At 40.2% G+C, this 12,282-nt stretch overlaps 1 protein-coding gene across 1 annotated transcript in view; it reads left to right on the top strand.

Moving 5' to 3' along the window:
* The window catches only part of UST (uronyl 2-sulfotransferase), a 178,156-nt gene that overhangs the window by 76,264 nt on the left and 89,610 nt on the right, over positions 1-12,282 (top strand). Inside the window, exon 3 of the mRNA XM_068938784.1 lies at positions 9,600-9,755. Coding sequence (XP_068794885.1) covers positions 9,600-9,755 — 156 coding nt within the window. The remainder of the gene's footprint in view (positions 1-9,599; positions 9,756-12,282) is intronic.

Below are 12,282 nucleotides of genomic sequence, written 5' to 3'. Positions count from 1 at the left end.
TTGAAGGCTTTTTTTTTTGTTTTCTAGTTGGGCTTTACAAATCTATGGTATATATTCAGAAAATAGTAAGGTATTTCTTACCTTACTACTAAGGTAGTAAGGTAAGATGAGGTACTTGGACAATGAGCCACGAGCTTTAATAAAAAGGGAGATTGTGAACTCACTAATGCCTGTTCAATGATGCAGTCAAAACTACAGGCAAAGAGGACAACGTGTCTTGTTTGGTTTGGCCAAGCAAGTCAGATTAATCATTGCAGTTTCCGAAGGGTGAAATGAGAGCCTCTAATGCTGAATGGTTAGCGCCTCATCCATTATTGCCTCCAAAATATGGCGTCTCTATCACCATAGGATCCTCTTATAACTCAAACATGGTCCCTGATCAGTCAGAGAAGTTAATTCTGGGTCTGTGGGTTCAGACAATACTGGGGCTTCCATTTTTTCCCAACTCTGCTAAAAGTGGTGGCTCAAAGCACTTCACGTGGGTGCTTCTTGAGGTTACTCCTTCCAGGTAGTGACACCAGTGTCATGAACTAGATTTGAGTCTATTACCTGCAGAAGCTGAGTTGGAAATTCAGTAATTTGGTCCCTGTTAGTTCCTCTGAGCGCGTGGCATTAGAGCACCCCAGAGTCAACTCATCAATAACAAACATCTGGGTTGCAGTCTACCAGAAGTGGCCTATCTTACAAATAAAAATGCTAAAATGGCTATAAACAGCCTTTGTTTTATGCTTTATAAGTCAATTGACTTACAAAGTGCACAAATTGCCCGTGGAAAAGATGAACATGATTAAGACCAAGCTGGAAACATTAAAATGTAATGCGACTGGAGTGGGCCTAAACTGAAGGGTAGGAGGGCAATGTGAGAGATGGTGTGACAGATTCTCGGTGAAGGTGAAGCCACAGTGTGTTGCAGTAGCTACAGCCTAATAAGTAGTCAACCGTGTTAGGGAAGAAAGAGTTAAACCTTAATATGAAGAAAGATAAATGCATAGAGAGGAGTAAATTATTTAGTCTACCACTTACTACATTCAAATCCAGTATTATTGGCTCCCTGGGTGAATTCATGAATATTGCATGGAAGCGTGGAAACTAATGTAAGGTAGTTAGGTTACTTAAGGGGACTCCAATGCCGCGATGTATTGTAGAAAGTTTTAAAACCAGGCTTAGCTACTTAATATCTGTCATTTTGTAAGTGTCCAATATAAACATGTGGGTTGGATATGATAGGATTTACTGCTTAAACAGAGAATAACTGTGCCAGTGTGTTCTGAGGACATCACAGAGTCTACAAAACCCTGGGCTCAGAAGGAATAACAGTATTTTTAAACCTTACAGTTCCAAGTCATATATCATGTGAAGCTGCCCTGCAATTAGAATACGGCTTTGCACAAATTCTGCAGCCTAAGGGTTTTTTGATACTACATGTAAAACCTTTCAGTGGAAAACGGGTAATTAAAGTGACATAAAAATTCTTAACCAGCCTGAATTCATGCACGTTCCCTCAACAAACACCAGCATCAGTGAACCATCTCCTTGCATCATTTATCTTTTCTTACCTTGTTATGAGATAGGTGTGTGCCAGCAAGAGGGCTGGCATAATATGCTGAACTTCAGAACTAAGAGATGAAAACACTACTTTTCTAAAGAAAACTAATGACAATCTTCCTGTTCTTTATTTTCTGTTGTAACCTTTGTACACTCATGCAGGGCTAAAGGGAGGCTTAAGCAAAAGAAAGAACAAATGGCTTTCTGTTCTGCACCCTTTTTTACCAGAAGGAGTCCCCCACACTGATTTTTTTCAGTGTCATCCTGAGACGTATTAGAAAGGGATACCTGCAAGTTATGGAGGATAATTATTCAGTTCACTTTGGTGCTAGAGAGGCAAGATAGAGCACTGCGTCTAATTTTGGTCTCGAAAGAACAGGTGAGCAAATTGTGAACTGCAGAGGAAAGCGAGAAGAATGAAGAGGTTGAAAAGCACACTGTGTTAAGACAAAGATTTGGTTCATCTAGCAGGTGTTCAGCTGTTGCCCCCTGAGCCATTATCTGTTTGGTAGGGTGATTGCATCTCATCTGCTTCTTCCCTGAGAGGAGCCAGAGCTGCCATCCCTTCTATACGGGACAAGGAGTTGGGACTGCACAGTGGGACAGCTGAGTGATTAGAGCCAGGAATCCTGCTCACACCTCAGCATCAGTGACCTCTTGAAATTGCTGCATCTGCTGTTTACCAACCTCTTCACACCCATGTGCTGAATTTAAATGTTACTGTGATTTCCTACGCCCAAAATAAACCTGACTCTCTGCTCTTTCTGACTGGAAATCTAGTGCAGCAGACTGCAGAAGCAGAGATTTTGTATAACTGCAAGCTGCTGTTGTGGGAAAGGGAAAGCAATCATAGCTTCATTGAGAGAGATAAAATATAGAAGGAGCAAAACCAAATTCACTGACAAGGCGCAGCTATGGCTTAAGAACTTGCTCTTTGCCCTTTTAAGAAAAATTTTCCCAGCTTATTATTGATATTATAGTAGTATCAATTTGCTCTAAATATAGACAAAGTATCTTGTAATAGGGCCTGATCTGAGACTGAACAGGCAGATTTGATTGTGTATGGACTGAACGCTTTTTAGATTTGTAAGGTCACAGCACTACATCCTAGAAAGATTAATTGAGGTTTTGTATTAGTAGTATAGCTCTGTTGTGTGGCACGGGTTCATTAGCTCTGGAGGACACTCTGTAGTAGTGCTTTTCTTTAGTCTTAATAAGTTTAAGGACTGCGTGTGCATCCCGTCTCCTTTTGCTGCTTGCACTCCATGCTTATGTTTTTAATTTATCTTGGTACTTAGGGATATTGAATCATTAGAGAACACGTTTTAACTTATTCTTCCAAATCAGTCAGCTGCCAGTAGTAACAAAACCATGAAATGTTTTGTTTTGAAAAAAGTCATCCTTTCTCAATTGAATGAGTTGTTTAATGAAGATGCAGCAGAAGAACCTACTGTTTCTTCTGCTTATTTTCAATGCTCCATTGCACCTGTACGGCTCTCCAACTCTGGAAACAAGCAAACTCTGCTGTTACCTTTCTTGTGGTTTCCAGTGTATTTTCAGTCACCCACTGAGAAGATGATGCTATCTGGTCTCTTTTAGAGTTGGTTAGTTTCAGAAGCTTGTCCCTCTCCCGTGTCACTATACTGTACAGGTAGATCTTTTAAACTCTGAAATTAAGTGTTACAGTGCTTGGCATAATTGGAGCTATGTGGCTTATTTGAAGGAGGGATGAAGGAGGCTAACGGGTCATTTATTTTGTTTTTTCTTTTTCCGGTTTCACCTTTCAGTCATGTTCTTTGCTGACATACCCTTGGGATAGGTAATTCTTTTCTGTAGTTGTTTTGAAAAGTGTGCAAGAGTGAGGTGATTTTTATCTGAAATGAAATTTTGTGGGAGCAGTTTCTTGAAGTTATGTTTGGAATATGTTATCTCTTATTGGCCTCAGAGTTTGTCTTTCGATAGGCCCTGATAGGCTTGTTTTTGCTTACAAGAGGCATATGTTAGTCTCATATTTCTCTTGGGGAATTCTGCTGACCTATCATAAGCATAAATATTGTTCTGCTGCTGATTAATGAATCATATGAAAGAGCAACTTATTACCATAAATATAAACAGTGGTTGACCACTGCTTTGTTCATTATTTCAAAGTCTGCATGGTTTCTTGCTAGCCCATGCGTTAGAAGGTGCGTGCTGTACCTCAGGGAAAGTAAATAACTGATTCTCTTGATACCTGCTGCACTTTTTTTTTTTTTCCTATAGATTGTTCCATCTCGAAATTAAACTCGATTTTGTTAACCCAGTAAGAGTAGAGTGATTTAGGCCTTTGATCCCTGTATCACTGATGCTGCAAGTTATTATCCAGCCTATTTTTCAAAAGGTGGTGCAAAGACAAAGCCACCACTGAAAATGGAAACCTCTCAGGCTCTCCGAGAAGTAGCTCAGCTCCTGAAACTGGTAGACCTGCACCTGCAGAGCTGCTTGACAGTCTTCCTCCTTAATGCAAATTCACTGTAGGATAATCTCACTTTTTCTTCCCCTGAATTGCATTCAAAATGGGTCTTGTCATTAACAGTGGAACACAAGAAGAAAACTTGCAGTTTGAACTGACAAGTAAATTGTTATGTAACTTTTCAAACCCTTGGAGAGAGCTGTTGTAATTATACTTTGAGTTTTACTTTTTTATAGTTGTAATTACTAATTTGTATAACTCCTAAGTGAATTATATGTTTGAATTGTTATATTATCTCTGAGCTTTGATGCAGTGCTCAATAAAGCCGCACTGTAATTATTTTGAAGTTGCGTATACTGTTACATGAATATCTTGTTGCCAGAGCATCACTTCAGTAGTTGTACAGAAAATGCAGAAAGCAGCCTCTTAAAAGAACTGATCACATTAACCAATACCTGCTCAAGTATCAAAAGCCTCTGTGTTGCCTTACTTTTTGTATTGGGCATGCTTTCTAGTGTATTTAGGTGTGTAAGTGGAATGGTGACATAAACAGATAAAACATTAGCAAAGCTTCAGCAGTGAATCCTTTAAGTTAGCCATATTCAGTAATGCTGCAGGTGAAGTTTTGATTACAGTTAGACAGTAGGTTCTTTTACAGGGAGCATAGGGCTCCCTTTAAGCTCTAGGGCCTATCTTGCATCTTGTCTGATTTGGACAGAAGTGGGTTCTGATGTTTATTCGGTCAAGACATTGCTATATTGGCCTCCTTTAAACTAAAAAGTCTTCTGAAAATAATAGCCCTTTATTTCAGTTGTCTCTGTCATCACCGAGACAGCAGTGAGTCTTTGCTTGTGGCTTCTTTCATTTGGGTTTGCATAGTTATCGCCTACGTGCAGAACAGAGTTGTGTTACGTAGGAAGGTGCGTTTCGGAAACAAAGGTGAGAACCAGCCAAACTTGGTAGCACTGGTAGTTTTTTTAGCTGGTAATGTTGTTTGCAGCTAGAATAGAGACTTTACAAAGGCCTGCTTTTTAGCTTTTTTTTTTTTTTGATATGGTATTAATAAGATTTGTCCAAAGTTATTGACTAATCAAATCAGGGCTTTAACTGTTGGAACTTGCATGTAATCAGAGTACAGTGAAATTCTGCTTAAAATGATATACCAATGAAGAGAAATTTTTGCTTGCTATATTGCAAAGTGCAATTCTACTATGAAAATCAAAGTGGTTAATAATTACCATGCTTTGATTAACATTTCCGTAGCCTTACAACTTCTGATAATTTACTGTATTTCCAGGATACTACGCACTGTGCAAACATATGCTGTATGAACTCTTGCTCCTCCATGGGCACTTGTCAGCATCTACTTAATGAGACTGGTTTTCTTAAAGATTTTTATGTACTTGCCTGGCAAAGTATGCCAAAAGGGTATGTGTGAGCAGAGGAAAAACTCATTCTACAAGTCACAATGTTGTTCTGTGGACTGTACTGCAGAGCCATGACAAATGCTTTGGCCAACGCTTGCCAAATTTCTTTCACCCTTCCCTAAGAGAAGCAGGATGAGAAGGCCTCCTGCAAATATCAGCAAAAGTGCGCTGTCATTCTGGTGGATTTTTAGCTTCATTGCTGTTGAACAGCCAATTACATCTCTGTGGATCTGTTACTACTGGAGTAACTTTAAAAGTAGCTTTTTGTAGCTGTGAAAGAGGGAATTGGCTTTGAGCACAATGCAGCACGTCAGGCTTCTTTTCACATGCAATTGGTGTACACGGTGAATGTACGTTGCTGATTTTGCTGTACAAAGAAATGAATCAAAAAGTGGATGGTCCAGATTATCACTCACTGGTGTTCTTGCATAAAATCTTTCCTGAGGATGTCCTTGCTGTTGTATTCAAAATTATAAAATGTGTTCAATATTAACTTTTCAGAGTTCAATTTTCAGCTCAGAGGCAGTTGTGTGTGTTATGTGGGTTTTATATGAGCCCTGGGAGGCCCAGGTTCACTTGCTGAATGAACAGATGTGATGTCCTGGAATTCTGAAGGCTTAACCAAGTGATCACCAAATAATTTGGAGAATGGCAGCTTTCACAGATATGTAGCAGTGAAGGATTCAGGTGTTAAATTATCATAAACACTGCTACCGGTAATAAGAGTATTTCTTTTTGGTCATGAAGTGTATTGGCGGTAGCAAAGTACCATAAATAACTCACTAGGTTCCCATTATAGATAAGGGTATCCACATTTTTCCATTTATTTTTTGTTCTAATTTGCAATCCTATTTGGAAGTAAGCTGAAGGGTTGCTTGAGGAATCATTTTGCTTACCTAATGAAGATCAGATACTTGCTCAGATACTGTGAGAAGTGCCAGAAGCCCACATGCCTCTTCTGGCTGCTCTTATGACAGCAGTCCTTCTGGGAGAAAATGCTTGCACAGAGCAAAAGTAACTATTGCTTGAGACACACCATTACTTTGGCGCATTTCCCTTATGCTGAACACATGTTGCCTAGAACCACGATTCAGGCCCTATCATTTTGCACAGTCTTCATAATAGAAAAATGAGCTTTCCCTGAGTGAGTGCTATGTATGCTTCTGATGCACATGGAACTTAATTAATTGATTTCTAACTGTTAACTTAACTAAAAATGACATGCAAGTGATTTTAGATCGCTGATTTCTTAACAGAAGCAGCTATTGAGTCATGGCATAGATCTTGCAAATAATCTGCTTCGCTAAGCGCACACCTATTTATTGCCTGCTGTAGGTGGAACTGTGACTTACTGACAATGTTAGCCAATTTAAAGGCCTAACAACGGGCACCTCTTGGCCTGTGTTATCAGATGATGCTGCCATATACCAAGTCTTTGACTAATGCAGTCGTGTGACTTCAGAATGCGTTTTCCTGAAAGCTAGCCCTTGGCAACCAGCCAGCAGCAAAACAAGCCTTCATCTAGCTTAAGAGCTATGAGTTACTACTTGCATTTTCTCATTCTCTAGTTTTCAAGAATGGTCATGTAAAAGAGATGCCCGAAACATAATGCTATCTTCTTCATTTTGCTCTGGTAACTAGCCTGAGTCAAGTATACTGGGGAAATCAGGCAGTGGTAGCATTTTGGTGGTAACAAGGACAATAAAATGTGCTGTTGTGCGTTTTGAGGATCTGAGTTCCAAGAGAGGGTGACATGGAGCTAAGGGACTGACTGAGACCCTGAGCAGAAACAGCGCTTAGTAGATCTTGCTGCCTTCATTACCAGTAAGGACTCGCTGAAATTAGGAGCTAGAGAGCTTTTTTAAGGGAATAGCTAAAATTAGCATACAGTACATAAGGGATGAGAAGCAGTGAACTTTTCTTAACATCACTGAAGAAATCAAAACTGCTGAATGAATACAAAGTTAATTTTGCTGGATCATGCCAGTGATGCTTTGTTTCTCTGTTGTACAAATTCTATTGGGTGTGTATTAGTGAGGGAAGGGGTTTTGGGGAAAAGGAGGGGAGCGCAGTGACGACAGCACAGTGGAAGCACTGCTGCGCTCTTGGCACAGAGCCTGGCATCACTGAATCCAAACAAAAGATTAAGGCTCCAGGAGCAAAAAATGGAAGTTATTGGGTGAAAAATGTCTGAATTTTGACAGGTTATATAGCATTTAGAAGATCAGTCCAAAGCTAACTGTAGAACAATGTTGTTTTACCTCAGTTTGCTGTTTATAAAAGCTAATGGTGTTTATAAAAGCCAGTTGTGTTACCTCAAAAGCCTAAATGTGGAAAATAGCTGGTGCAAATGTATGGAAACACACTTCATGAATTTCAATTTGTAATCTGGCAATTAATGAAAAGTATTTCTCAAGTAATCATTTGGAGAAATAGCCTTTTCCCTGACTCCTATTTGAAAGAAAGCAACCAAGAGAAGAATTCATTCCACCCAGCAGGGCCAGATATTCATACTGTCGTGGGAAATCTCAGTTTGGCAAGCCTGTTTATTGCAGGTAGCAGTTTGATTCCTTACTCAAGACACTTAATAATCCCGAAATTTGGTACCATTTTGCCTTAGGTGCAGACAGTTGTGGCCAGAATTCCTTACTTAATTCGTGATAATGATCGCCTTCACAGTCTTCATGTACTGTTGTCCTTTAGCTCCATAAATCATGACAAATTCCCCTCTTTATCTTCTTCTTTCATCCCTGAAACTTCTGACTGCAAAACTTTTATCTTTCCCTGTGTGATTTGGAGTTCGAATCAAACTGTCTTCCCGTGCTGTAGATCTTAATGCTGGGACTGCTCTTAAGTTGAGCATGTGGTAATATGACTCTAGTTTAAAAAAATGCTGAATTTGCTGTTGTTGGTCTAGTGTACAAAGCATCCTCAGTGAGAAGTTGCTTTGCTTATTTTTGAAGAACATCTCTTCTGGAATACCTACGTTGTCTGAAAGCGTTTAGTTAAACATTCTAAGCAGCTCTGATAGTTGTGCTTTCAAAAATAACTAATACAACCACTCACATACCCCGCACGCACCCCCAGCCTTTCTGTCTTTGCCTTAAAGGCAATAATAAATTTCATTATCCACTGTTGCCAAAATCCAGTAGGAAGTTCTGTCTGAGAAATTACTGAGAGAAGTTTCACGTTCATCTACTTTTTGTCTTGCGATTTCGGGGCAGAAAAGGAAACTAACCTCCAGCTTCAGAGAGACACTGTTTGGTAAACAGCAGTTATGTCTACAGTAGTAGATGAACAGCGCCAGGCCCTGGCCGAGAGCTCGGCTGCCCATTCTGTTAAATTATTAGAATAGTCTTTAGCATGGTTTTAGCCCAAGTCAGCTACCAATCTCCCAGGCAGGCATGGTTCAAAAGTTAGTATGAGCTGGGGATCGTTCCCAGTAGCTGAGTTGGATGTGACTGTTCTGTTTGGAGGTTTAATGAATTTTAACAGTATGGATGTGATCAGACTGTGCCAGTTGGCCTCAAGGCCAGCCAATAGCCTCTGGTATTGTTTAATTGACAAGTACACAGGAGGCCAGTATCATGACTTGTTCTCTAAGTCTCTTTAAGCTTTATGTCTCTTTAAAATTTATGTTTATGTTTTAAATTCAAACAGTCGATTCATTTTAGCTCTACCCAATTGGTTATTGCTTTTTTTTTCTTTTAAGCTGAAGTTTTGCAACTCAGGCATTCCTCTTGCATTATGTCAACTTCACTTTGGATTGCCAAATAGTAGTGAGAATTCACTGCTCTTTGTTCTTTGCATGGAGGCAGTCAACTAAAGCTGACTGTTTTGTGATGAGGTTACAAGCAACAAGCTTAAGCCCATCACCGTCTTCAGTAGAAGTCATCAGCAGTGGCTTAGTATTTCTGGGATCACTCCTGACCTGAGCTGTTACTTCAAATTGGGTGATAGAAGGGGAAATCTCTGTTCGTCATCTCCTGAGCCATGTGTTAACCCTTTATTCTGAAGAGTTTATAGCTTGCTGGTGGAAGTGAACGCTTCTGACCTGGGCACAGTCCTAGAAAATCTCCTGTACGTCTGTTGACTTGTAATCAAAGTATTCTGTGTCTGAGGTACATAGAAACAAAAATACCAATATACTGACTCCATTTTTTTCAACTTTTATTTAGGTACTTCCTTTCCCCAGCCAGGTGGTCTACAACCGAGTTGGGAAGTGTGGGAGTCGAACTGTGGTTTTGCTTTTGAGAATTTTATCAGAGAAACACGGATTCAACCTGGTTACATCTGACATTCATAACAAAACAAGGCTTACCAAAAATGAACAGGTAAGTTATTCCTGCTCACCTTCGATGCTGTTTTCTTAATATACTTGTGAAACAAAGGGGTGTGCTAGCAGAAATCATATTGAAAAGACAGGTATTACTTCTTTCAGCTTAATAATCAGCCAGAATTCATCATCCTGTAGGTGGCTTCAATTAATAGGAGAAATGGATGGTAGAGCCACAAACAGCACGATGTGGAGAACTACATAAAAAATAAGAAAAAATAAGTCAAAATGAGACAGCTCTTGAATGTAGTCAGCATAGCAGTTGTCAGCCCAGCGTTAGTCAGTCCAGCAGAGAGGCAAGAAGGTTACTGTGAGTGGAGTCTGGCACTAGAAGCTTCTGGGACCTATGTTAATATATCTGCAGGGCACAGCCATTTATCATACAGATGTGCTAGCTTATTCAGGCCTAGCTTGGATCTCTTTAAGTAGAGCAGGAATTAAATAAGAGCCAACAATTTCTTTGCTCACTTTCTTCATTTGGTTTGAGTCATTACTTGCTTCAGAAAGTTGTTTCTCAGGGCTATTGTAACCTCTGTTGCTGTAGTCTGACACTTCCTTGATTCTGTCCCAGCACCTTCCTCTTCTGCTTTTTTCACATTCTCATACATGCCTTATCAGGCAACACCTAGTGAGACCTCTCTACCCAGACACCCTTTTTCGTGTTCCCTGAAGAGGTAAAGAGCTCTATTCTTGCAACTTTGATTCCACAAAAGGTCCAGTTACCTAACTCTGCCTGTATTTAGGGTAATCATATACCCACGATAAATATCACTGCCATCAGGAGGTATTGATGCAGATATAGCGCAGAAACCTCAGACTTCAGAGATTTAGTCAGATGCCTTACACACAAGTGTGTTCTTTGCCCACAGCTCTTCTTTTGATCTGCTGAATCAGGTAAATGCTGCAGTAACGGCCTGCGTCATTCCTAAGATTAGCGATCTACAAACCGCAAAAGGATGTGATGCTCAAAACACAGACGTGGGGCCCACCAGTGGCATTGTACTGTAGTTAGGGGTTATTCGTTTGTAGCCTGTTTATGAACATAAGTTTCCCAGTTTGTTCATTTAGATATAGCATTTCATTGCAAGTGAAAGGCTTCTTTCCAGGTAAGGGCTGTGAGGGAAGGCCAGTGTCCCAGCTTTGGCCCCTGCTCAGCTCCCCCATGCTGCAGCCACTGCACCTGAGTGAGCAGAGAGGGCAGAGCCCTGAGCTGCTGCTCTCGCGGTGTCTCTGTGAGTGGTGAGCTGCTGCTACTGCCACCGCCATCGCCACGGTTCCTGTGGGAGGTTGCAAAATGGGCCCATCACATCACAGTCAAGCGATCCGGTGCTTCAAAGCGTGCTTAGTTACTCTGTCTGCTTTTAAGTTTTTATACTTCACTACCTGATATGGGATAGGGGATTTCTATTAGTACGATTGGCTTTGTGTTTTGCGTTGTTTGGGTCTTGTTCTGAAGAAGAAATCCTTCATCAAATTTCATTGCTTATTGGCTGAGAGATGTATCATAAAACTTAAAAATCTTTAGAACAGTAGTAACCCCTATCTTTCACCCTCATCACCTACTTACCTGCAGCACTGTTGGGCAGATTGTCCATTGTTAAGCATGACAAAAGATCACATAGAAACCGTCTTTTATGCTTTACTCCAGCCAAGATAATAAAATCCCAGAAGAACCTTCACTTATTTTTGATGCAACAAATACGTTGATAGAGGAGAAACGTCTGCGTTATTTTTTGCGCTACAAAAGCTGTTAGGTTATGAGACAGAAAACGTGATGGAACACAGATGGTGGTGGACATATTGCTACAGAGATTTACTCTCTAGATTGCCCTATTATAACTTGAGTCACTTTATCCTAATTTATGGCTTATTTGCGTAGTTACAATAGGTTCATAATTTAATGAGCACTGCTGCTGAAAAGTGCCTCTGATCACCCAGAAACATGCATGGAGATAGTAACTGTTCTGCTGACTAGGGTATTTTTGCTTGCTGTCTTTTTTTATGAGCATATGAAAAATGAATTACTTCTCCCACCTTTAATGTGGTATACACAAGTGGAAATTAAGAGAATGGATGATCTCAGTCTCCAAGCAATGAAATGAGAAAAAAGTGATCTGGGCTGGGCTGCAGGCTCCCAGCGTGAGCATGGGCTGCTCACTCAAGATGCTACTACTCTGTTCCTTCTGTCATTTGTCTGTCTCCTGTTTGGTTAAAGCCCTGATCCAGCCAAGACTTTATGTAAATATTTAGCTTATACAGTCTACTATTGTTAAATAAAGTTAAGCACTTAGGTGTTCTTTATGACTACAGAGATTGCACATAACTGGAATCCATGTTCTTGTTGCCCTTTCCAATCTCTTTCCTACTAAGAAATTTTCCCAAATTGTGTGTGCCTGCCAGCAATTAGCAGTGAACATCTTTGAACATCTGTGGGCATAAGGTAGGGGATTTTGGAAACCAGTGGGTTAATTTGTGCCTTGGCATTTGCAAAAATATTCTCAGTTGAATTAAATACAGAAATTATA

This window comes from Struthio camelus, chromosome 3 (assembly GCF_040807025.1).
Source record: "Struthio camelus isolate bStrCam1 chromosome 3, bStrCam1.hap1, whole genome shotgun sequence".
Taxonomy (NCBI): Eukaryota; Metazoa; Chordata; class Aves; order Struthioniformes; family Struthionidae; genus Struthio; species Struthio camelus.
This window is presented reverse-complemented; position numbering and strand designations above follow the sequence as displayed.